The 21,388-nt window shown below is 56.2% G+C and overlaps 10 protein-coding genes across 10 annotated transcripts; 5 read left to right on the plus strand and 5 right to left on the minus strand.

Moving 5' to 3' along the window:
- Nucleotides 1–351: 351 nt before the first annotated feature.
- Nucleotides 352–2,941, minus strand: M421DRAFT_418078 (uncharacterized protein). Its single transcript, XM_033591670.1, has one exon. The coding sequence runs from the start codon at nucleotides 2,590–2,592 to the stop codon at nucleotides 811–813; it is 1,782 nt and encodes a 593-aa protein (XP_033451690.1). The 5' UTR covers nucleotides 2,593–2,941; the 3' UTR covers nucleotides 352–810.
- An 87-nt stretch (nucleotides 2,942–3,028) lies between these two features.
- Nucleotides 3,029–3,844, plus strand: M421DRAFT_90488 (uncharacterized protein; the record flags this gene model as incomplete). The annotated part of the gene is made up of 2 exons (XM_033597864.1): nucleotides 3,029–3,113; nucleotides 3,375–3,844. 2 exons carry the CDS (start codon nucleotides 3,029–3,031, stop codon nucleotides 3,842–3,844), a joined length of 555 nt encoding a protein of 184 aa, XP_033451691.1.
- A 648-nt stretch (nucleotides 3,845–4,492) lies between these two features.
- Nucleotides 4,493–5,180, minus strand: M421DRAFT_2937 (charged multivesicular body protein 5; the record flags this gene model as incomplete). The annotated part of the gene is made up of 2 exons (XM_033589047.1): nucleotides 4,493–5,065; nucleotides 5,115–5,180. The coding sequence occupies 2 exons, from the start codon at nucleotides 5,178–5,180 to the stop codon at nucleotides 4,493–4,495; spliced, it is 639 nt and encodes a 212-aa protein (XP_033451692.1).
- A 799-nt stretch (nucleotides 5,181–5,979) lies between these two features.
- Nucleotides 5,980–8,939, plus strand: M421DRAFT_56321 (extragenic suppressor of kinetochore protein 1; the record flags this gene model as incomplete). Its single annotated transcript, XM_033595390.1, has 3 exons — nucleotides 5,980–6,666; nucleotides 6,713–8,173; nucleotides 8,220–8,939. The coding sequence occupies 3 exons, from the start codon at nucleotides 5,980–5,982 to the stop codon at nucleotides 8,937–8,939; spliced, it is 2,868 nt and encodes a 955-aa protein (XP_033451693.1).
- Nucleotides 8,940–9,119: 180 nt separating this feature from the next.
- Nucleotides 9,120–9,617, plus strand: M421DRAFT_56603 (uncharacterized protein; the record flags this gene model as incomplete). The annotated part of the gene is made up of 1 exon (XM_033595420.1): nucleotides 9,120–9,617. The coding sequence occupies one exon, from the start codon at nucleotides 9,120–9,122 to the stop codon at nucleotides 9,615–9,617; it is 498 nt and encodes a 165-aa protein (XP_033451694.1).
- Nucleotides 9,618–14,973: 5,356 nt separating this feature from the next.
- Nucleotides 14,974–15,667, minus strand: M421DRAFT_99280 (trimeric LpxA-like protein; the record flags this gene model as incomplete). The annotated part of the gene is made up of 2 exons (XM_033598732.1): nucleotides 14,974–15,180; nucleotides 15,263–15,667. 2 exons carry the CDS (start codon nucleotides 15,665–15,667, stop codon nucleotides 14,974–14,976), a joined length of 612 nt encoding a protein of 203 aa, XP_033451695.1.
- Nucleotides 15,668–16,023: 356 nt separating this feature from the next.
- On the minus strand, nucleotides 16,024–16,848 carry M421DRAFT_56886 (riboflavin biosynthesis protein ribAB; the record flags this gene model as incomplete). The annotated part of the gene is made up of 2 exons (XM_033595449.1): nucleotides 16,024–16,661; nucleotides 16,719–16,848. The coding sequence occupies 2 exons, from the start codon at nucleotides 16,846–16,848 to the stop codon at nucleotides 16,024–16,026; spliced, it is 768 nt and encodes a 255-aa protein (XP_033451696.1).
- Nucleotides 16,690–17,545, plus strand: M421DRAFT_347553 (uncharacterized protein). The gene has a single exon (XM_033589549.1). It carries the CDS (start codon nucleotides 17,000–17,002, stop codon nucleotides 17,462–17,464), a length of 465 nt encoding a protein of 154 aa, XP_033451697.1. The 5' UTR covers nucleotides 16,690–16,999; the 3' UTR covers nucleotides 17,465–17,545.
- Nucleotides 17,546–17,742: 197 nt separating this feature from the next.
- M421DRAFT_99282 (purine transporter) lies at nucleotides 17,743–19,860 on the minus strand (the record flags this gene model as incomplete). The annotated part of the gene is made up of 5 exons (XM_033598733.1): nucleotides 17,743–18,955; nucleotides 19,114–19,210; nucleotides 19,338–19,589; nucleotides 19,638–19,728; nucleotides 19,780–19,860. 5 exons carry the CDS (start codon nucleotides 19,858–19,860, stop codon nucleotides 17,743–17,745), a joined length of 1,734 nt encoding a protein of 577 aa, XP_033451698.1.
- Nucleotides 19,756–20,764, plus strand: M421DRAFT_347535 (uncharacterized protein). The gene has a single exon (XM_033589548.1). It carries the CDS (start codon nucleotides 20,091–20,093, stop codon nucleotides 20,727–20,729), a length of 639 nt encoding a protein of 212 aa, XP_033451699.1. The 5' UTR covers nucleotides 19,756–20,090; the 3' UTR covers nucleotides 20,730–20,764.
- The last annotated feature ends 624 nt before the right edge of the window (nucleotides 20,765–21,388 follow it).

Here is a 21,388-nt window from a genome sequence, read left to right on the forward strand (position 1 = left end):
CCGCACCATTGGCAGCGCCGATGTTGTACTTTGCGGCTTGCTCGTCAGTGAGCTCGACGAGTCTGGGCATGATGTTCTTCTTCCTTCGCTCTGTTTTGGACAGGACGGTGGTTGATCTGGGCTTGAGCGGGACGTGGAGCTTCATGTTGACTGAGCTGTGGGTAGTGGAGTTGGAGGTAGATGTTGCGGATGGAGAAGGGTGCGGAGCGTGAAAGTCGATTTGGTTCTGTTTATGTGCTGAGGGGGTGCATTACTTTCACTTCGTGCGTGGCGCGGCTGGGAACATCCTGACACGCAGTCTATTCACGCGTATCGAGTGGCGATTCCGGAGAGGTCACGACCCATTGTGAGGGTGTCCAGCGTGAGACTATCCATCGTGAGAATACATTGGAGAGGAATTCAGGCAATTCAGGCATTTGATTCAGGCATTTGATTCAGGCATTTGATTCAGGCAATTGATTCGGGCAATTGATTCGGGCTTGCTCGCACTCTGGATTATCGAGGCATGACGGACATCGTCTGGGGTAGAGGAGTGATGGTGATGTGATGGCAAGACGCGTGCGAGGTCGGGCCACGAGCTAGCCGGATGCGGCAAGGCCTTTCGCCTTGGGGCGCGACTGCACGTGATGCTCGGTCTGGGATGCGATGGTTCTTGATAAATCAGTATTCAGGCCCGGTTACTCTGCTGCTTATCGCCTGCTCTGTCTGCTCTCCATGAAGGTTCCCATCGCGGGTTCTGGCAGCCACATACACCGACTGATAATACCAGCCTGTGTGAATCCGATCCTCAACATGCCCAATCTTCCATGACTACCGCGGCCCAAACGGCCGCGGACCCAGAATCTGTCTCTTCCCGCCAAAACTAATGCCCCCCCGGTTCTGGCTATCACCCCCCATGTAGCCGTACTGGTTGACGTCCCAGCTCTGGCCCTCGCCGGTGCCGGCGTTCAGATCCTTGGCGGCGTCGGCGAGCTCGCGCTGGCTCTGCTCCCACTCCTTCTGGCGCTCGCGCTCGCGCTCCATCTCGCGCTCGAGCAGCGACTTGGAGGCCCAGCCGCGGTCCTTGGTGGCCTGCTGGTTGGCTGTGCGGCGCGCGTCTTCGGCGCGCTGTTCGTTGGTGGATGTGGATTCCTGGGGCGCGTAGGTGGTTGGTTTGGCAGCAAGGGGGGGCGGGTTGGAGGAGAGGAAGCGCTCTGTTCTACTCTGTGCGGCGGGATGGCCGGCGCCCTGGGACGAGCGTAGGTACGCGGCGGGATCGGGCAGGGGGCGCGGCGAGGTGGGTTCGGGCAAGGGCCTGGAGCTCGTCGACGACGAGAGGGCGGGCTCGGGGGTGTGCATGGGGCGCGCAGGCTGTGCTTGGTTCGCCTCCCATGCGTCGCGCAGGTAGGCGCGGTCGTCTGCCTGGGCCCAGGAGACGTTGCTCTCTTGCGGCGACGGGGCGCGCGGGGGCGGCGCAGGGCGAGAGCGGCTCTTTGAGCGCTCGCGGGGGCGGGACTTGGAGCGCGTGCGCTGCTTGCGCGTTTCGCGCTCGGCCTGGTACTGGCGTTCGCGCTCCTTTGCTTCCTCGAGCTGGCGCTCGAGTTCGGCGATGCGGTCGTGCTGGTCGTCGGACTGGCCCGGGTCGTGCTCGGCTTGGTACTGCGAGAGGTACTGGCCGCGTAGTTTGGCGGCGCTGCCGGCGCGCTTGCGGCGGGCCTCCTTCTCGGCGGCGTCCTGGGCGAGCTGCTCTTCTTTCTGGCGCGCCTCTTCTTGCGTCCTCCACTGGCGCTCTTGCTCTTCCCATTCGCGCTTCTGCTGCGCGAGACGCTGCTCTTTGGCCTCGCGCTGCTTGCGCGACTCCTCTTCCCACAGGCGCTCCTCTTCGGCGCGGTGGCGCTCGTCCTCGGCCTCGCGCTCGACGCGGCGGTGCTTCTCGGCCTCGTCGGCGGCGAGCTGCAGGCGCTCGTCCTCGTCGGCCTTGTCGCGCCGCTTGCGCTCCTTCTCGGCCATGCTCGGCACATGGGGCCCCGCGGTGGTGATCTGGCGCCGCGCGCCGAAGGCAATGCCCTGGTTGCCCTGGCTCGCGCCGCCCATGTAGCCGTACTGGTGGATGTTCCAGGCCGGCGACGTGACGCCCTGGTCCGCCTTCTTGCTCCAGCTGCTGACGCCGCCCGGCGGCGAGCCGGGCACGCTGCTCGAGTTCCGTGCCGAGTTCCGCGAGGCGGTGCTGCCGCCGGTGCGCGAGGGGCTGAGCGGCTTCGGCTTATCCAGCGGGGGCTTCATCGGGTTGAACGTCGACGAGCCGTGGCTGCGGGCGAAGTCGGGCCGCGAGGGCGTCGTCGGGCTCATGGCGCTGCCGCCGCCGCGCTTGGGGCCGATGCTCGTCGGGAAGCGGGCCGGGTCGAGGGCGTTGGCGGCGCGCGAGAAGGCGGCCAGGCACTGCAGGACCTGGGCCGGGTCTTTGCTCTCGTAGAGGTCGACGGTCAGGAAGCGGTCGTGGGCGGGCATGTGCAGCGGCGGCAGCTCGCAGGCCCGGAGGAAGTGGGCAATGTTCTCCATCTGGATGAAGGGCATGGCCGACTGCTTGAAGCGGACGGGCGTCGGGACGGCCATGTTGACGAGCCTGGCCGTGTCAGCGCATCCCGACCCGGCCGACGACCACACGCAGGCGGGGGCGTCTCTACCTGCACAGCACCGTCCCGTCCTTCAGCGCGTCCAGCAGGTCGCCCGCGGGCAGCCGCTCGCCCAGCGAGGCCTCGATCCACGCGCGCACCTCGTTGGCGGCCTGCGGCGTGTATCGGCCCATGCGCAGGTTCTTCATGTCCTGGTCGAGGCTGGTGACCGACGCCATGTTTGCGTGAATCGCAGGAATCTGTTTTGGCCGTGAATCACAGTACTCCGAGCCTGGTCGTGTGTTGGTGTCCACGTCGGCAGCCCCGGGCAGGTGGGGGACGCCTGGTGCCAGCCGCGCGTGGACAGCCACACGTCATGCGCGGCATCTACATATCCGTCTCGATTCATCACCATTCCGCGCACCGCGACACCCCCCATGGCCAAAGCACCGGGGCCCTTCACCAAGGCATGGTACGAGTGGAAGATGCTGCGCTTCCCCTGGCGCAAGCGGTGGCTGGTGGGTGCGTCTACGAACATATACACACATATACACACACATACACACTCACACACATACACTCTCACACACATACACTCTCACACACATACACTCTCACACACATACACACTCACACACACACACTCATACACATACACACTCATACACTCTCACACACATACACACATACACACACACACATACACACACACACACACACACACATACACACACATACACACACAAAATCCAATGCACGCCACACACTAACCGCGCCCGCCAGGCTTCGACCTCCAGGGCAACACGTTCTGGGAGTTCAAGGACGCTCTGCACTCGCTGCGCAACCGCCGCATCGCAAAGTACGCCCGCTCGACCCACTACGGCGACGTCAACGTCTCGCCCGGCTGGATGCAGTGGCTGCGCCACACGCGCTTCGAGCCGCCCTCGCTGGCAGAGCAGCAGGCTGACGTCCAGCGCCAGCTGAACATCAAGATGCTCGCCGCCCGTGCAGACGAGCGCTGGGCCGCCAAGCCGAGCGCCCTCGACGCCCCGGACAAGCAGCAGCCCATGCCCGTGCTGGAGAGCAGGGACCCCAAGAGCGGCCTCGTGCACCCCAACCCTGACCAGCACCTGCCGTCACCCACGCCGCCGTCGAGAGACGACGGGCAGCCAAAGCCCTTGACACCGCCGTCGGCGTCGAGAGACGAATGGCAGCCAAAACCCTGGACACCGCCGCCGCGCAAGCGAGGCTGACCTGTGCCATGTAGAGTGTAAGAGTACCGTCGAGTCTGTATAAAATTTGGGATTGGAAGCGTGTGTTTGAACCTTCTAGGTTACCTTCTTCGAGCAATCTTCACCAACACCTTGTTCAAGACGTGCCGTTAAATTTACTTGAATGTGCTGTGAAACTCAGGACTGGAACCATGTTTGTGGTGCACACGGTCTCTGGTATAACATGCTCCACCGCCCCCCCTCCCCCCCAAGAGGACCTTTGCTATAACATCCCCCCCCAAGACAACCTCTGCCTGCCCGATCCTTCACTTCCCAGTAGAACTTCTTCCCGACTGCACCCAGCTTCGGCTTCCTCACCCACCGTCCCCATAACCACGACAGTGCCAATCACGACACTACCACCATGGCGAACCCGCTTGTCCCTGAACACCCACCCACGGGCACAGCCTCCAGCTATGAGCCGCTAAACACTGCAGAGCACAAACACCGTCTCGACGCGTTTGGCGACGAAAAGTGAGACCATCAACGGACTCAAGCTCATCACCGACGACAAACCCTATGCCACTGCTGGCCCGCCCCGCTCGCGCGTTAGTAAATGTGGTGGAATAATCTAACCCTCACGTTCCACCAGCAGGTTAGTAGGATGTGGCCGATTAATCCAACACTCGTTCATCCCGCAGCCTCCTTGACCTTCGACTCTGGTGCCTCGTCGATGAACGTCGGCGGTGCGGTATCCTCAGTCAGGAACCCAGGCACGCTCGACGACTCGCCAATGCCCTCAAAGTCGACCTCGTCGCCGAGTGCTTCCAGTTCTGCGTCCAGCTCCGACTCGTCCACATCCTCAGGCACGTCGTAGCTGCGGCTGATGGCGTCTTGAATGTCGTTTCCCATGTCCATAAGATCAGCCATCTCGTCCTGCAGCTTCTCGATCTTGTCGATGTTGACCTTGCCATACTGCTTCCGGAGCTCCTTCGTCGTCGTCTTCATAGCGTCGATGGTCGTCATCGTGTTCTTGAGATTATCCTGCATCATCCCGGCTTGCTCCATGTTCCACGACTGTGACTGTAGCTGGTCGCGCTGTGACTCGTACATCTTGCGCTGCTGGAGCACCTTCAGCGCCTTTTGCTTGATGGCCGTCTTGCCGGGGCCGTCGCGCATCTTTGCAAGCTTCTGCTGGTAGGCCGACAGTTCAGCGTTGAGCTTAGCAAGCTTCACATCGAGACTCTCTATCCGTGTGTCGACCTGCACAACGTTAACATTTGCGGCCAACTTGTACGCTTGGTGGGCCTACGTTGGAGATGGCGCTGTTGAGCGTTGGCTTGGGCGCCGTGCTCTTTGCTCCAAAAAGACGGTTCATGATGGATGTGCGGCGACGAGGCGATCACGTATCTGGGGTGGAAAGGGCTCTAGGTGTCTCGTGGAGGCGTTGTTGTTTGTGCAGTCTGTTTGGTGGGGTTGGTGCGCAAGTGCCCAAGGCAGTCGCGACCAGGCCGGTGGCTGGAGCTTCCCACGAAACGCGGCGGCAGCAGCAGCAGCAGCGTCATCGATCACGTGGGTTTCCATCTTGACAGCCAGAGTTGATAAGACATGCATACAAAAATCCCAAATTTGAAGACGATTACAATCTGCTGACCGGGCCATGGGCCATCTGATCGTGCCCCTGAGGCTACTGCATCCCTCTGGCGCATCCAGGTCGAGGCTGCTGCACCTCCCCGATCTGCGCCACGCTTGTGAACCGCTGAACCCATGTCTCCACAACACAGCAGGTCGCTCTGCCGGGAATGAAGGGTCCATTCACCTCCACCCACTGTTGTAACATAAAATCATATCGGAGCCTGCGATACCCCCTCGTTCCCGTGCATGGACTGGTGTTCAATCTGAGTTGTGCCTCGCTTTTGCTCGCATATTCCCTTCCCCCGCAGGTATGTGTGCATCTGCGCTCGCGCCCAAGCTCCAGCCTTGGAGCCCTGCATCCACGTCCACGCGCATCTGCTGTCTGACACGGTGCGTCTGCTAACAGGGCCATTGTGCAGCTTCCCTCCTTCTGTCCCATGAGCGCTCAACACCCAGTGCCCCGCTAATCCTCTTGCTGCACTCGAGTCTCGCGCCCTCGACTCCCTGCCCCGCCTTCGTTAGTCACCACCACAACAGCCGCCATGTTCTGGCGCTTCGGCGGGTATGCACAGCTGTCGACGCTGGACAGCATCCTCGACAAGCCTGACGTCACCGTCGAGGAGCTGCTGGACGAGTCGGACCTGATCCAGGAGCTGAAGCAGCAGAATTCGAAGCTCATCGAGTACCTGCGCGACGAGAACGTTCTCGAACGGCTGCTGCGCTATGTCACCGCCCAAAGACTGGCCGAATCGCCGGGCGAGCCGCCTGCCGAAGGACTGAGCGAGGTCGGTAGTCCCAGCCGCCAAAGCTTCTTCGGCAAGGTTGCTGGACGCGCACGCTCGGCGTCCACAGCCAAGTCAGACGCGGGCGACGGAGAGGAGAGCAAGGACGAAAGACAGCGCATGAAGTATGCGTACGTCTCGTGCGAGATTCTGTCGTCAGAGGTCTGGTCGATATCAGAGGCGGTGCTGGAGAACCAGGACTCGTTGAAGCAGTTCTGGGCATACATCAAGCAGCCTGCAACACTCGACCCTGTGCAGGCTGGATACTTTACAAAGGTCAACGAGTCGTTGCTGGATCGCAAGATGGAGGAGATGCTGGATTTCTTCAAGTCGCTCGACAACGTTGTTACAGACATGCTCCAGCATGTAGACTGCCCCGTCATCATGGACTTGTTGCTTAAGATCATCAGTCTCGAGAAGAGCGAGGGCGGTCAGGGCATCGTGGATGTGAGTGCACCCAACAATGCTTCAGCTCCTCTGCTAACAAGCACAGTGGCTGCAACAGCAAGACCTCGTACCCCGATTGATTGCTTTCCTCGGGCCCGACCACTCCACCTCTACACAAACATCGGCTGGTGACTTCCTGAAAGCTATCATCACAATATCAGCAAACGCCACGACACAAGACCAGTCAGTGATAGGGCCCAACGAGCTTACACGTCAGCTGGTCTCCGAGGCATGCCTCAAGCAGCTGATCGAATACATGCTGCGCGGCGGCAATCCATTGACTGTCGGCGTGGGCATTATCATCGAGGTTATCCGCAAAAACAACTCCGACTATGACTTGGAGAATCAGATTGGGCCCGTGCCAAAGAACTCGGACCCCATTTACCTGGGCACCTTACTACGCCAGTTCGCGAACCACATCCCACAGTTTATGGAATTGGTACACAGCTCTAGTAGAGTCGTTGTGCAGAATGATGGAACTACGGCGATGAAGAAGCGGGAGCTGAAGACAGCTTTTGGAGAGAAGATCGAGCCTCTAGGTTTCGACCGTTTCAAGACTTGCGAGCTCATGGCTGAATTGCTGCATTGCAGTAACATGGCTCTTCTCAACGAACGCGGCAGTGAGGCTGAGGTAAAGCGGAGGGATGCTGAGCGTGAGCGTCTCAAGGCTGAAGGCAAGCTGACATCGGGCAACGCTGGCAACCTTGGCGACTTCTCCACCAGTGTTGATAGCCAAGGCTTCCACCACGCGCGCGCACCTTCGGTCGACTCGCCCGATGAGATCAAACCGCTACAGGTGCAGAACAACTCGGAAGACGACTTTGAGAAGGTGACTGCGCCAGAAGTTGCAGTTGCCTCTATCGAGGCTACTGAAAAGGAGCAGATTGGCGAGCCCCTGGAGCGTTCGCCCAAAACAGATCCGAAGGTGTCGCCCGCTGATAAGACGGGAGAAGGCGATGGCGAGTTCGTGGACGAGCCACTGACACCACCCAAGGACGCAGCATCGCCCACTCCTGCGACCCCACCGAAGCCTGATGATGCAGAGTCACCGACTTCGGCAGGGCTGACTTCCAAGGTTGGAGGCCTCGACCTGGACAATGATACTGTCATGGGTGACAGAGACGAAGCTGTCGAGGAGCCTAAGGACGAGGTTAAGACAAAGACCACACCTTCTCTCCTCACCCAACAATTAAACCAGACGTTGGAAGAGCCAGAGCCAGTCTCGCCGCAAGATGTTGAGAAGCCTGCGCCACTATTCGCGGGTAAGAATCGCGATAGCAACGCTGAGGCTACCAAGGTCGATACTTCCAAGTTCACGGCACCCGCATCAGAGGACACTGCCGAGGCAACACCTATTGACGATACATCGAGTGTGCGCTCGGTCGTATTTGGAGGCGGAGAGCACGCTGAAGACCAGCTGTACGTGCTCGACATCGACGGAACTCCTGTCGTCGGCGACCTTCTCAAGATTACCTTTGTTGAGAACAAGGTTGTGCCAACCATTCTTGTAAGTCACAGTCGTCACATATTCTTGCATGCACTAATGCGCACAGGACTTCTTCTTCCGGTTCCCGTGGAACAACTTCCTACACAATGTTGTGTACGATGTTGTACAGCAAGTGTTTAACGGCCAGATGGAGCATGGCTACAACCGATCGCTAGCTATCGATCTGTTCCAGACAGGGAGAATTACCGAGAGGATCGTTGAAGGTCAACAAGCCAGCGACAAGGCTCAGCAAGAGACCCACATGAGGCTCGGCTACATGGGCCACCTCACTCTGATCGCAGAGGAAGTACTCAAGTTTACCGAAAGACATCCCACAGAGATTCTGTCGCAAGCGGTTGTCAACAAGGTTCACAGCGAGGAATGGATACACTACGTTGAGCACGTTCTCTCAGACACTCGCGAGAGGGACAACGCAATCCTTGGTGGTGTTCGACCAGACATGAGCGTTGGCCCTAGGCAGGCTGTGCTGAACGCAGTGAACGCCGCATCTGGCTTCGGTGGAGACGGCGGCCTTTCGAACGCCAGCATCGGCAATAACGGTGCCGTCGGTCTCGACAGCATGGACCTCGCTCAACAAGGTGACACCGGAGGTGGTGGGTACACCTTCAGTGGTGGCTCCTTGCTCAGCGGCTTTACTAACTCGAGTGACGAAGAAGATGAAGATATGGAGGACGATGATGCCAATAGGGAACGACAGGGGCCTGTCGACGACTCCGATCAAGTGGGTGAAGTCTCATTTGACGATGCTGATATGGACTACCGATAACCCCGTCTCCGTCCGAGCCCTACCCGAGCCAACTCAACACGATCATGTTTGCGCGCTTGGTGCGTTTCTTTTCTTTTCCTGTCCATCTTGTGCGCGCTATTTGGTATGAGCTACGAGGCATTTGCATGCTGGGTGTTGGAGCCGTCTATTCTTTCTGTACATACGACCCTAACCGGGTGTATGACTTCTGTAGCAATATCCGTCGCGGCAGGCGTTTCCTTTGTGACGATCTCTCCTTACGTCTCCACTTTTCTCTGTCACAAACTCCGCCTCACTCATCAGCTCGTCCTTTCCGCATTGTGCACAGCTGACATTTTCAAGGCAAAGATTCCACCACCGCTTCAAATAGCACCTTCTCGTGCGCGCCGACAGTTTGCTCTCCGTCTCGCTCAACGCAAGGCCGAACTCGAAGGCAAAATCGGCGATGACGACGACGACGACGACGACGACGATAGCGAGAAGACTCAAGAACAAGAAGAACGAGAGGGGCACCAACGTTTCGCAAAGATGTTTGAAGATATTGAGAGCGACTCAGACGAGGGGAGCTTGGGTAGTATCGATGATGAGATTGTGGGCAGGCTGGACGTAGAAGGCCAGTCTAGTCCTGAAAAGGAGCGCAGACCTGAGGGCGGCGCATCGAGCAAAGAGAGCGGAGGCGATAATGTGGTGGTTGTGTAGACCTGTGTTGGCTTTCGCAATGTATTGGTAGTGGCGCATAGACATGAGATACCAGGTAGGATAAGATGAAGGAAATGCGACATGAGTTACGTTCTTCAGTCCGTGCCGGAGGCAGTGGACGATTGATTTGTGCCAGTTGAGTCTCTAAGCGCTTGCAGACTGGTCGCGAGTTGCACAACGAAGACGCGAACGTCTAGGCCCTTTGAGCAATATCACTGCGTGTGCAGATAATACCTGCCGGCAAGTCGCATCTTTCTCCCACGACACGGTCGCCTCATTAACAACACTTCTTCTTCACAGTTGTTGACCAACGCTACCTTCCTGGAGTTTACTTGGGTGTTTAGGCACATCTCCCAAGAGCAGCTTAACATGGCTCATTGTCCAAGGTGCAGCGCTTTTTCTTTCACTTCGACCGTGTGTCACCGCAACTTGGGTCACATTGACGCCTACTTCAACACGACAGCTGGCAACACAAACCTTTCCCCGACTCCCAAGATCAACGTTTATCCTCTCGGTGCTGTAGGTTCTCAACTCCTACGCAAAAATCTACCACGCTTATCAGCATTTGGCTCAGCTGTGTCCTCCTTAACAACACGGGGTGCTCAAGACCGCCCGACGCGTCAAGGCAACACGATCACCATCTTTTGAGAGGGGTCACCATGTAAAACTACCAGTCGGAAAGCCTGTTTGTGCCTGAGGAATCTCCAGCGCCAGTCACAAGGTATGTGGCATCGCGAGCGTGGCATGCACGCCAGCTAACACAGTGCAGGCAGGACGAAGTTCACTCGATAAAATCCCCACAAGTATTCGAAGCACATCGACTGAAAAATTCCACAGCAGTGGAGGTCACTGGAGCGACCTACGATCCAACGCAAGAGCCAGTACCTGATCATTCGTACTTCGGCCTCGACGTCCTCACGCTTCACAGCGAGATCGATGCAGCATTACGAGACCTCTGGATCAGCCTAAAAGGCTTCGAAGATGACGATGCAGAGATGGAGAACCAGCGGGAAGTCACACAACGAGGGCGAGACATTGGAGTTCCCAAACCTCTAGTTGTCACCACTGTCGGACCAGCGGGTGTTGGAAAGAGCTTCTTGTACAAGGCCCTGTTCAATCGCCCCAAAATTACCAAGAGTTCCGCAGAAGGACGCTCATGCACACTCTACCCTACCAAGATCATGTTCCTTCCTGAAGCAGCTGGAGATACGACGAGCAGCGACATCGACATCGAGTTTTTTGATGCAGCGACAATAGCAACGATGACCGAAGATCATATCAGGAGATATCACGACTACCAATTTGATCCTGACAGCGACCCAACAGATGCTGAGAGTCGCCGTTACGCGCATACTGCAGAAGAGTTCTTTGACTTTGCATTCGACGCGAAAGGCAATACGGAGGTCACTGCGCACCTTCAATCTCTATTGGTAGCAGAGACAGTCAGTAACGGCGACCTGCTCCAGGCTTGCGTTGACGCTATCGAGCGACGCATCTTATCCTCAGGCACTACCCAAGATCGCAAGCTTTCTTACTCGCAGGTTGAAGATCACGATATCGACCAGATTCGGACTGTAGCCGACAGCTTGGCTCCGTTTGTCGACTTCCTTGTGATTAAGACAGGTGCCCCACTGCTAAACGCAGGCTTGACCTTTATCGATCTACCAGGTAAATCTATTCTGTAAATTGATCCTACGTCTACTAATCTTCCAAGGCCTGCGCGATATAAACCAAGATCGTATTGCAAGGGCCAACGCCATTCGTAGAGATGTTGATGTTGAACTGATTATCTGCGATCGGCCTGAGCGCGGCCTGGAAGACGCAAACCTTGACGACTTGATCAGGCAGTCGATCCGAGCGCATGGATTCAATAATACGATTCTTATATACAATAAGGTCGACGTAAGAGTTATTATCGTTTATAATTGTGCAGGTGCTGACAGATCTCAGACCATCTTCATGAGCGGAGCTCAAGACGCGAATGATCGTATACGCGACTCTACAAACGAGCCATACGCTACTATTCGAGCTTTCAAAGCTGAGGCAGAGAGTATCCAGGACGTCAATACCAAGCGCGCGTACCTGACGTTCCTGCAAGAGTTGGCTTTGAATGCTTTGATCCGCGAGCGAGCAGACCATCTACGCGAGAACATCGTCAGCAAGTACGCGTCTTTGGACCCAGAAGCTCCCAATAAAATTGCGGTCTTCGCAATCTCTGTTGCACAGTACCTGGAATGGCTGGACCCGTCTCGATTGCGCACACCAGTCATGAATGTGAGCGACACGCGCGTCCCTGCTTGGAAGCGCTACCTGCTCGGACTGACAGGTGCTCGCAACTACGAGTATCTCTGGAACCACATCCACCTGGTTATGGCTGAAATTTCCGACAGCGGCACTCGCATTCTGGAGAAAATTGAGGACAAAAATGGCTACTTGGCCTTCTGCGAGCAGCTTGCCAAAGAGCAGATTCCTTTGTTGCATACCGACCTTGCGCAGCTCGCCAACACACAGCTGCTACCATCGCTACGGATCTGGCCCTTCCAGCCGGACGCTGAGCAGCAGGTCGAGGCCATCAAGGATGTCATCGCCGGGTGGCAACAGACTGATCTTGGCCCAGTGCTTGTGGCTTCGTTCAGCAAAGCTCTGCGTGAAAGCGGCTTCATTGCCAATAGTCGAGCACAGGCGTTGAGAGGCAAGCGCATCAACTGGAACCTAATGCTGCAAGAGTGCATGGAGTCCGCAGTCGCAGCTTTTGTACAGAGCACGTCGGCACGCCTCGCTTCCGGCTGGAAGCAGATGTCAACCAGAATCGATGACTGTATGAACGACGTCTTCGCCACGGTCGAGAACTCCACCGGACAGACTCCGTTCAAAGCCAGTTTTCATCGTGAGTGGCGCAAGCTAGAACACGTCATCTTCACTAGGAGCGGTTCCTTTGAGTTCCAGCTCCAGCGAGTTGTGCATGCCACCCAGCGCTTCGCCACCACTGAGGAGGATGTCGGCTGCCTGGTCGCCTCACTCATGGTCCCTGTCTACCAAAATGTGGGCAGGAAGACTGGCAGGGGTAAGTACGCGCGGCAGGTCGCAGCTCTAAACCGCTACTTGATGACCAGTGGATGGAGTGGCGGCACGATTGTTGACCGCTATGAGGATGCAGTGGTTACAGACTTGGAGAGTAGGCTGAGGTCTATCGTGCATTGGTTTCTCAATGAGATCAAGGCAGAGCTGTTAAACTTTGTCAGGGTCATGGAGGAACTACTGGCCGATGATCAGCAGATGAGCGTGGGGCAGCGGCAGGGGAGACAGAAGCTGAGGGAGGCGTTGCTGGTGTATGAGGAGAGACTGAGGGCGCTGCAGGAGGCGGTGCCGAGGCTGGAAGGTTGATGTCTGGACAGTGAAGCTGAGAGCCAAAGAGAGCGAACAAATGCTCTCTATATGTCCTGATCAATAGCCACCTTGCGAATCCGCATGAGTTATACGCGCAAAACCAACAAGTGTCGCTGCGTTTCACATTGAGTCCAATAATCGACCTGCGAAATTGTTTGACCAGGTAAGTTTACTATACTGACTACCTCCAGCCTTGGACGGGATGTGTCCATAATACTAGTCCACATTTGTAACTGCGTGAGCAGTGTCGGTCGGAGACTATGATCAACGAGTGTATTGCTATCTGTTGTCGTGTTGTGATGTTCTGTTACAGGAGCTCTTAGCTCTAAGGTAAGCGCACTTGCCCACCAGGCAGTACCTGCTACAATATGATATCATGTGATCTAAGCCACGTGGTTACAACATTCGAGCAGCCTCAAGATCACGATTTAGGTCAGGGCCATTAGACATATAAATAGTCATACACCTTCCGACTTCTTTCTCCCCCTTTACGCAGCTTCTGCCACCTCAGTCAAGAACACCTACCGTGAAAGCACATGAACTCAAAAGCAACGTATTCCCTCAGCATGCTCTAGAAACAGCAGTACACAATATCTTTGTGAGGCTGAACACTCAAAAACTCCATTGCGTTCATCTTCATGTCCTTTGTCACAACTACTAATTTACGGACGCTTTTTCACCATGGAGAAGTCCTGCTGTTGTATTGGAACCCGTTTGTCCTACACACTTCGCTGCTGGGCTCATCTACAAATATCTTCCCTGCGCGCTTGTGCTGAGTTTCCTGCTCTTCCACAGCGCTTGCTCTTTCTTCGAAAACATGGCGTGCGAATAATGGTCCTCGGCAGTATGAAAAGCTACCCAGCGTATGCTCATGAGTCTTGTTTCGGAGTCCGGTGCTTGGGGCGTACATACTTCTGCGCATTTAAGCCACCGGATACATGAAAGTGAGCATTGACGGCCTGATGACCTGAGGCTTGCTGTAGAGTCTTTCAAAGCGGAGACTGCCCTGGGAGTCTTTCTCGTTCACCTTCTGCCCTATCTGGAATGGGAACATTTGAAGAAGCATGGAGCGAAGTCTCCGGTGAAGTTGCCGGTCTTATCCTTCAAAACCTGAGCCGTATTCCTCCCGTTGGACACGCTGTGCATGCTGCTGCCAGTACAAGCAGTAGAGCCTTTGTAACAGTCGAGAGAACAGCGACTGCGGAATTGAGCGTGATTCCATATGGCCATGATGGTTGCGCCTTCCCGTCAAAGGCCTTCAGTAGTCCAGTGATCCCCAGGAAGCCAAAGAGACTAAGCAGACATGCAGATGTCTCCGGCGCGTAATCTGTAGGAGGGCAGGGGTAACAGTACAGTACTCCCTCTATGACAATTGTAGTTGCACACTATGATCGAATTACTGAATTTTACGCTGTAGCTACTACTGCAAAGCTCCTAGCACAATATTGTTCGTCGTATCGTCCTCTAAATGCTGTTGACTGCCTCTATCACAACCACTGCGCCAAAACGTGGAGATTCTCTGTGTTCTGCGAGGCGTGCGCGGATGGGTCGAGCTCCAGTCAAGGTTCCGGATTCCAGACTGCCTGGTAGCAGAAAGGAAGATCTGCACTGAGTTCTGGTGTCGCTGTGCACGTAGCACGTCGAAGTATCGAGCGCTGCGAAGGAGCGAAGGAGCGAATGGAGGGCGTGTGACCGAACGGGGTGGCAACAATCCGTACGTACATATTTGCACCAACGACGAGAAGATGGGAAAGGAGAATGTCGTGAAAACCCAATCGGCTCCTATATGGGAGTGGAAAGCGCGTATTGATGGGAGGTGGCCACACTTGTTCCAGGCCTATGTGGGTGGTTCGGATTTGAGCTCTGTCTTGCCTTTGTGCTCTTTTCGCCCATTCGAATCTACTCAACCTTTTGTGCCTTTCATAGCCTCGTGTTGCGTTCAGTTTCTGCTGGGTCGATCGAGAACCACTCAGCCCGTCCACTTCGCGATATTGTTCGCAATCAGCCTCCTGAACATATCCAGCTGCTTCTGATGCACCGCCATCTTCTGCTCGAGGATATCCGGGCGTTGCTGAAGGGTCTTATCGACACGTTTCTGGGAGCCGCTAAACACAACCGTGAAATCCGGCAGCGTAGTATACGGCGGCACAACAGACGCGGCGGAGACGGTGCAGTACTACTATCAGTCAGAATATCTTTTTCTCTCTCTCACTCGCACAACTCGCTCGCAGCTGGGTCGTAGCGGAAAGAAAACTTACCTTCCCAACAACAGCACCCCTCCCGACCACAGCCCCAACCTCAACCACGCTCCCTTCCCCAACCTCCCTTCCCTCAACAACCGCGCCCGTCTCCACAACCACATTCCGCCCTAGCACCACGTCTTCTCCTGCACTCCTGCCCAGCTCCCCCTCCACTCCAACCCTCGCGCGCTCAAACAGCACAACGCCCTCGCCGAGTACAACTACACACCCCGCACTGTTCACGCGGGCGTGCGGATGCAGCACAGCCCCGGGACCGATCGTTATCGGGAAAGAGCCGGTCAGCTGCGCGTGTTGCGCGACCAGGGCCGTGGGGTCTATTGCGATGGAGCTCGGGCGGGGGAGGAGGGATGTGCGTTTTGAGGCGTGGACTGTGGATGTGCGGCGGGGGTCGCGGGAGGACATTGTGGCTTTGGACGTGTGTGATGTTCTTAAAGGTTTGCTTGAGTGGGCTTGAGCTGCGGCGTGTGCTGCTGATTCGAGAGGTGGTGAGGTGTTGGGGAGACGCGAAGGAGCACGCGGTGGGGTTAGCGTTGTCGCCTGAACACGTGCAAGATGAAATACTAGACTATCACATGTCAATTGCCGGCAGAACTGCATTGGTGATATTACTACACAAGTGAGGTTCGCAAGGGTGAATGTCAAGGTAGTTGTTCGAGTTGCATTGGAACGCTCGCGCAATACGATTATCTTGAGAAGACGGGTTCTTACACTCACCCACCCACTCATCCTGCCAATCCTTCTACCCGAAATCTCGCATCCTAGTAATTAACAGCCTGCACGGGCAGCTTCCCTTCATTCTCCTCAATCCAAGCAACCAGATCCTCAATCGTGCACACCTTAATCCCCCACTTGTGCCCAAATCGCAGACAATCCTCCGTCCTCATCATACCACCCCCAACCAGCTCCGGCCGCCCCTCTACACTCTCCCCATCGTTGATCATCTCGCAGATGACACCCACAGGCTGCTTCCCTGCCAACCTGCACAGATCAACCGCGGCCTCGGTATGGCCCCTGCGCACCCGCACGCCGCCATCTCGCGCCTGCAGCGGTAGAATGTGTCCCGGCCTTCTGAACTGGCTCGCCTTCGCGTTCGGATCCGCAAGCATTCTGCACGTGAGAGAGCGATCGTGTGCGCTGATACCCGTGGAAATCGCGTCGGCATTGGCGTCGATCGAAATGGCGTACGCGGTGCGGTTCGGGTCGGCGTTATCGGCGACCATCTGCGGCAGGTGCAGGGCGGCGGCGCGGCTGACGGTCAGCGGCGCGCAGATGTAGCCTGAGGAGTAGCGGATCATGAAGGCTGCCTTTTCGGGGCTGAGGCACTCGGCGGCGATGATGAGGTCGCCCTCGTTTTCGCGGTCGGGCGAATCGAGGACGATGACGAAGTCGCCGTTGGCTGTGGAGAGTGGTTAGTACGTGCGCATGTGCAATTGCGCCGTGATTCGAGTCCTACCAAAGGCCGCGACGCAGTCCGGTATTGAGGCGAATGCTGCATCAGCGGATGTGGGGTTCGACAGCGCGTCCGTATGGCCGTTGACGCCGTTTGTGCCGTTGGCGGGGCGCCCGTTGAGTTCGGCGGGCATTGCTGTGGTGGCTGCGTTCTTTGTTGCGTCAAGAAAGTCTCCTCCCTCTCTTGTAATGCCTCGGTGTGCTCGGAATGGCTCTACCCGTCTGTTGCAATGCTGGTCGTGGATTGGCAATGCTTAGAAAGAATCGCGACGCCTTGGTAGTGCGATGCCGGAGCTGTCCGCGGTAGTCTCGACAATAAGTACCGAGTTGTGGCTTGCAATAATGGTCAATCGATATGTCTGTTTATTAGTACCTGAAAGAGTACTTCGTAGAGTCGGTGGGGTTGCTCTTATCACGGCTCAATGCCTGTGGACGTCAAGGTCGGAGGTCGAGTCAACGTGCGGAACCGCCCCTCCAAGCAAAAGTCCAGCGGCGGGATGGAGTGGGCCGAGGCCTGCCTACATCATGCGCCGAGGCTCCGGTTTGCCATGGCAGATCGTGCGGCTGCATTCAGTTTTCAGGCCACCGCCGATGCCGACGGCGCGTGTTGACAAGCTGGCACCGACACCATCAGACACCGGCCAGTGTGCTTCTTGCTCTGACCTCAGTCTTGGCTGCGAGCTTCGTGGTGCGGATGGGCGACACGGCAGCCCCACGGCTATCAGCTGCTGCAACGCGGGTAGCGGATGAGTCCGCCTGAAGGTTCGTAGCGTACGCCAGTAGTAGCGCCGGTGTTTCTGCGCCTAAAATTGACACCTGGCCGGCGTTGCATCTGGCGAGGGGAACAGCCATAATAGAGGCTTATTAAACTGATCATAGCTGCAAAGTCAAGTTAAAGTGAGGGTATCTACATGGCGCCCACGCATTACCAGATGCTATGCTATCAATACAGCAAACCCAGCGCCGTAGCGGCTGTACAGCGCGTGCAACTTTTGCCAACCAGGCCAATATATTCACGAAACGCACGCTTACATGACCTTCTCGCCATCCGCCTGCTTATCCTGAATATAGTGCTTCTCAGCCGAGTTGTGCGTCGAGCTGTTCTCGCTGGCCTGGCCAGCAGCAATACCCTCAGACTCAGGGTCCCGCTTCCAGAAGTCCTTCTTGCCGGACGCGATGCGCCGCACCCACGGAGGCAGGAAGCCACCGGGTATGCGCCATGTCCATGGCTCCTTCTCATCCTTGTTGGGGGGAACCACACGGCCACCGGACGACTTCTCGATGATGAACACGAGCATGTTGATGAGGATGTACGAGCAGATACCCGCGATGAGACCGTAGGCAATCGAGTAGGTAAAGGGCATGATGGCGATGGTGAGGAACGCGGGGATCGCGTCGCCCATGTACTTCCAGTTGATGTCCTTGGCCGACTGGGCCATGAGGGAACCGACGATGACGAGCGTACATCCGGTGGCCCAGGGAGGGATCGAGGCAAAGATCGGTGCGAAGAAGATCGCGATGAAGAACGAGAGACCAGTGAACATCGCAGTGAGGCCAGTCTTGCCGCCCTCAGAGATACCAGCACCAGACTCGATGTAGGCCGTGACTGGAGAGCACCCGAAAAGGGAACCGATGGTTACACCCATAGCGTCGATGGTGTAGGCAATCGAAGAGTTCTCGAAATCCTGAGTGCGTTCATCGATAGCTCCACAGTAGCGGGCCATGGAGTACATGGTACCTGTGCAGTCGAGGATATCGACGTAGAGGAAGGTGATGAAAGCGAGACCGAACTGGCCGGCGTACTGCGAGACATTCCATTCCTGGACGACAAGGACCTTCTGTATTGGGTGGAAGGTAACGACCTTCTTGAAAAAGTCGAACGAGTCGTTGCCGAGATTGGTATAGGGGAAGTACGTCACTTCAGTATGGCGGGGCCAGGAGATGATCGAAACAAGCAAGATACCGAAGATGATCGCGCCCTTGACACGGTACATCATGAGCATGACGGTCAGGACACCACCACAGAAGATACCAATCCACAGAGTTGGGTTGCGCATCTTGTGGCCTCCCGGACAAACACCGGTATCGTCCTTGAACTGATCCTCACATCCTGCAAGTTCGAGGGGAGTTGATACGGCACCAGTGATGAGACCAATACCGGCGGAGTACGTAAGGCCGATGATTGTGAGATAAAGTCCGATTCCGACACCTGTTGCGAGCTTGATACTAGCCGGGATAGCTCTGAACAAAACGAAATCAGCGTTGTTTCTGTGGAGAATGACGTGTGGCGATGTGGCCTGCGATGGGGTCCAAGTGGAACCGAACCGCGCCTAGGTGTGATGCTGGCGCACAAAAATCTGACGCCAAGGGAAAATGGAAGAACACGGATACTAACATACCTTGCAAGCCATTGACGGATACCGAGGATGGTGAGGCCCACGAAGACGAAGCCTTCGACAAAGACAGCAGTCAATGCAACCTGGTATGGAACCATGCCTGAAAAGTAATTAGTAATCGTTTCAAGAGAGGAACTTCGTGTAACGAAGCAAAACTACAAGGAAATGACATGTATCACAAAAAGTAACACAAAAACGAAGAAGGCAATTTGTGTGACTCGACGTACCGGAACCGTGGAAACCAACAACCGTGAAGGTAAAGTAGGCGTTCAGACCCATTCCTGGAGCAAGGGCAATGGGCATGTTGGCGAAGAGACCCATGCAGAAGGAAGTCAAGGCGGAGATGGCAGCAGTGGCAGTGACAAGATCACGCTTGACGATTGCTTTGCAGAGGAGGTACTCGTCGTTGGTATTGCAGACGTTAGACATGCTCTCGGGTGGGCAGACGCAGGTACCGCCGGAGTCAGCCAAGATGGTAGCTGAAGATGATGAGCAATGCTTCTTCAAGTTTCAAGTGGAGACCATACAGTTGACAGAGATAATGTAGGCCATGGCGAAGAAAGTCGCGAGGCCCGCGCGGAACTCGGTCCAGAAGCGTGCATCCTTGCGTTCTTTGGGCTGTGGGTGTTGTCAGTGTGTGCATCAGACTTCATGTGAAGGGTGACATGCGTGACCAGAGCCGTCAAGACGGAAGTACTTGCCCACGAAGGAGCGCGCAATGGCTTGGTTGGACTTCTCAGCGAAACCCATGTTAAGAAAACTCTGTGACAATTAAGAGAGTGGAGGAAGGGTGGAGGAAGTCCTGGAGAAGGACTGTCCAGAGAGTGTCAAGGGAGCCAGGTAGGCGATCTGCACAGAATCTTACGAACGGATCCGAGTGAAGGACATGATGAACCTTTAAGTTCAGATGGTATGAGCATGGGCAGAGCAACCCGCACCCAGATAAGGATTTGCCAGGCGGCAACGAGGCGTGCCCACGGATGGTCTCGACGTTGTTAGGGTATCAATCCAACCCATGCTTTGATGATCGGCCTGTGCCAGTCCTGGCTAGCAGGGCGGGGCCACGCGATGGGATGCTCTTAGCACTTGCACGGTTCGCCGTACCCTGGCGCGGCTTCATGCGCGAAGTCTGCTGGCGAGGAAGCGCAGCCAGGACTGGGGATCCTTTGGCAGTGGAGCGGCTGACATGTCGCACTCGAAGGGTGATGCAATGCGCCCATCGCCGACCAGCTGGGGTTGCTTTTGAGAAAATGACCTCCCGACCGACGCCATGTTGCAGAAGGGGAGGCGGAGGCTGCCGAATTGCGACAACTGCGACCGCCTCTCTCACCAGGAAGTCGCCTCCTTTCTATCTGGCACTCCACGAAGGCTATCATGGCCCTCTTGGCTGGCGACTCCTCGCCGCGCATTCGACGGAGCAGCGGATTGCAAATAGTTTCTTGTCAGGACGACGGACTAGTCCGGTAAGAGTGCCGAATGCAGCGTCAAAATGTGGGTGCGTGCTGCTGAAACGGTGCAAAGGTGCTGTGGAAGAACTCTTGGTTACTTGGCGCGTTACCGATGAGAGGGAAAGCCGAAATGCCGCGCAGCCCCTCGCTCTTTCCTGGGCAACGCTGTAAGGACGGCCAGGGTGCGCAGCTTTTAGAAGGTTGGGCTTACTCCCCTTGTCGCACAAGATGAAGCGAGCTGCTACGACTGGTGCGTCTTGCGTACGAAACAGCAGACCCTCTCCCCCGGGTTCCCACTAATATTATGGCCCGGTAGCCGCAGCGGAACAGCCAGACGACTTAACCCTTGCCTGTCCTCACGCCACGACCTCTGCTTTGACACCTGTAGACGCATATACGAGACGCGTTTGTAAGGGAGCTCTGCTGGCGACATTAGTCATGCAATTGCTCAGACTAGGTAAATCCATGGCGACCTGCCTGCAAAGCCTCACCATTCAGCAATATGAATAGAGTCAGTGCACTCTTAGTCTAACGTAAAGCACCACCGAGCCAGACACACCACCGAGCCAGACACTTTTTCTTGGCATTGTGAACACCATGTACGGGACAAGCAATTACTTACTACTTGCTGCAGAACCTGCGTACAACGAAAAAAGACGTTCTTTTATAGCAGGCTGTATTATCTACCTATGTGCCTCTTCCGACGAGCGGGAGAGAAGGGAGGTGATGTAACGGTCTAGACTCTTAAGCTAAAGAAGAGCTAGAGCTAGCCGGTTACATTAGCTTAGCCGGCTTGGCTTAAGCTGGATATATATTATCTACGCAGTTAA

The sequence above is a fragment of the Didymella exigua genome (genome assembly GCF_010094145.1).
Source record: "Didymella exigua CBS 183.55 unplaced genomic scaffold M421scaffold_6, whole genome shotgun sequence".
Taxonomy (NCBI): domain Eukaryota; kingdom Fungi; phylum Ascomycota; class Dothideomycetes; order Pleosporales; family Didymellaceae; genus Didymella; species Didymella exigua.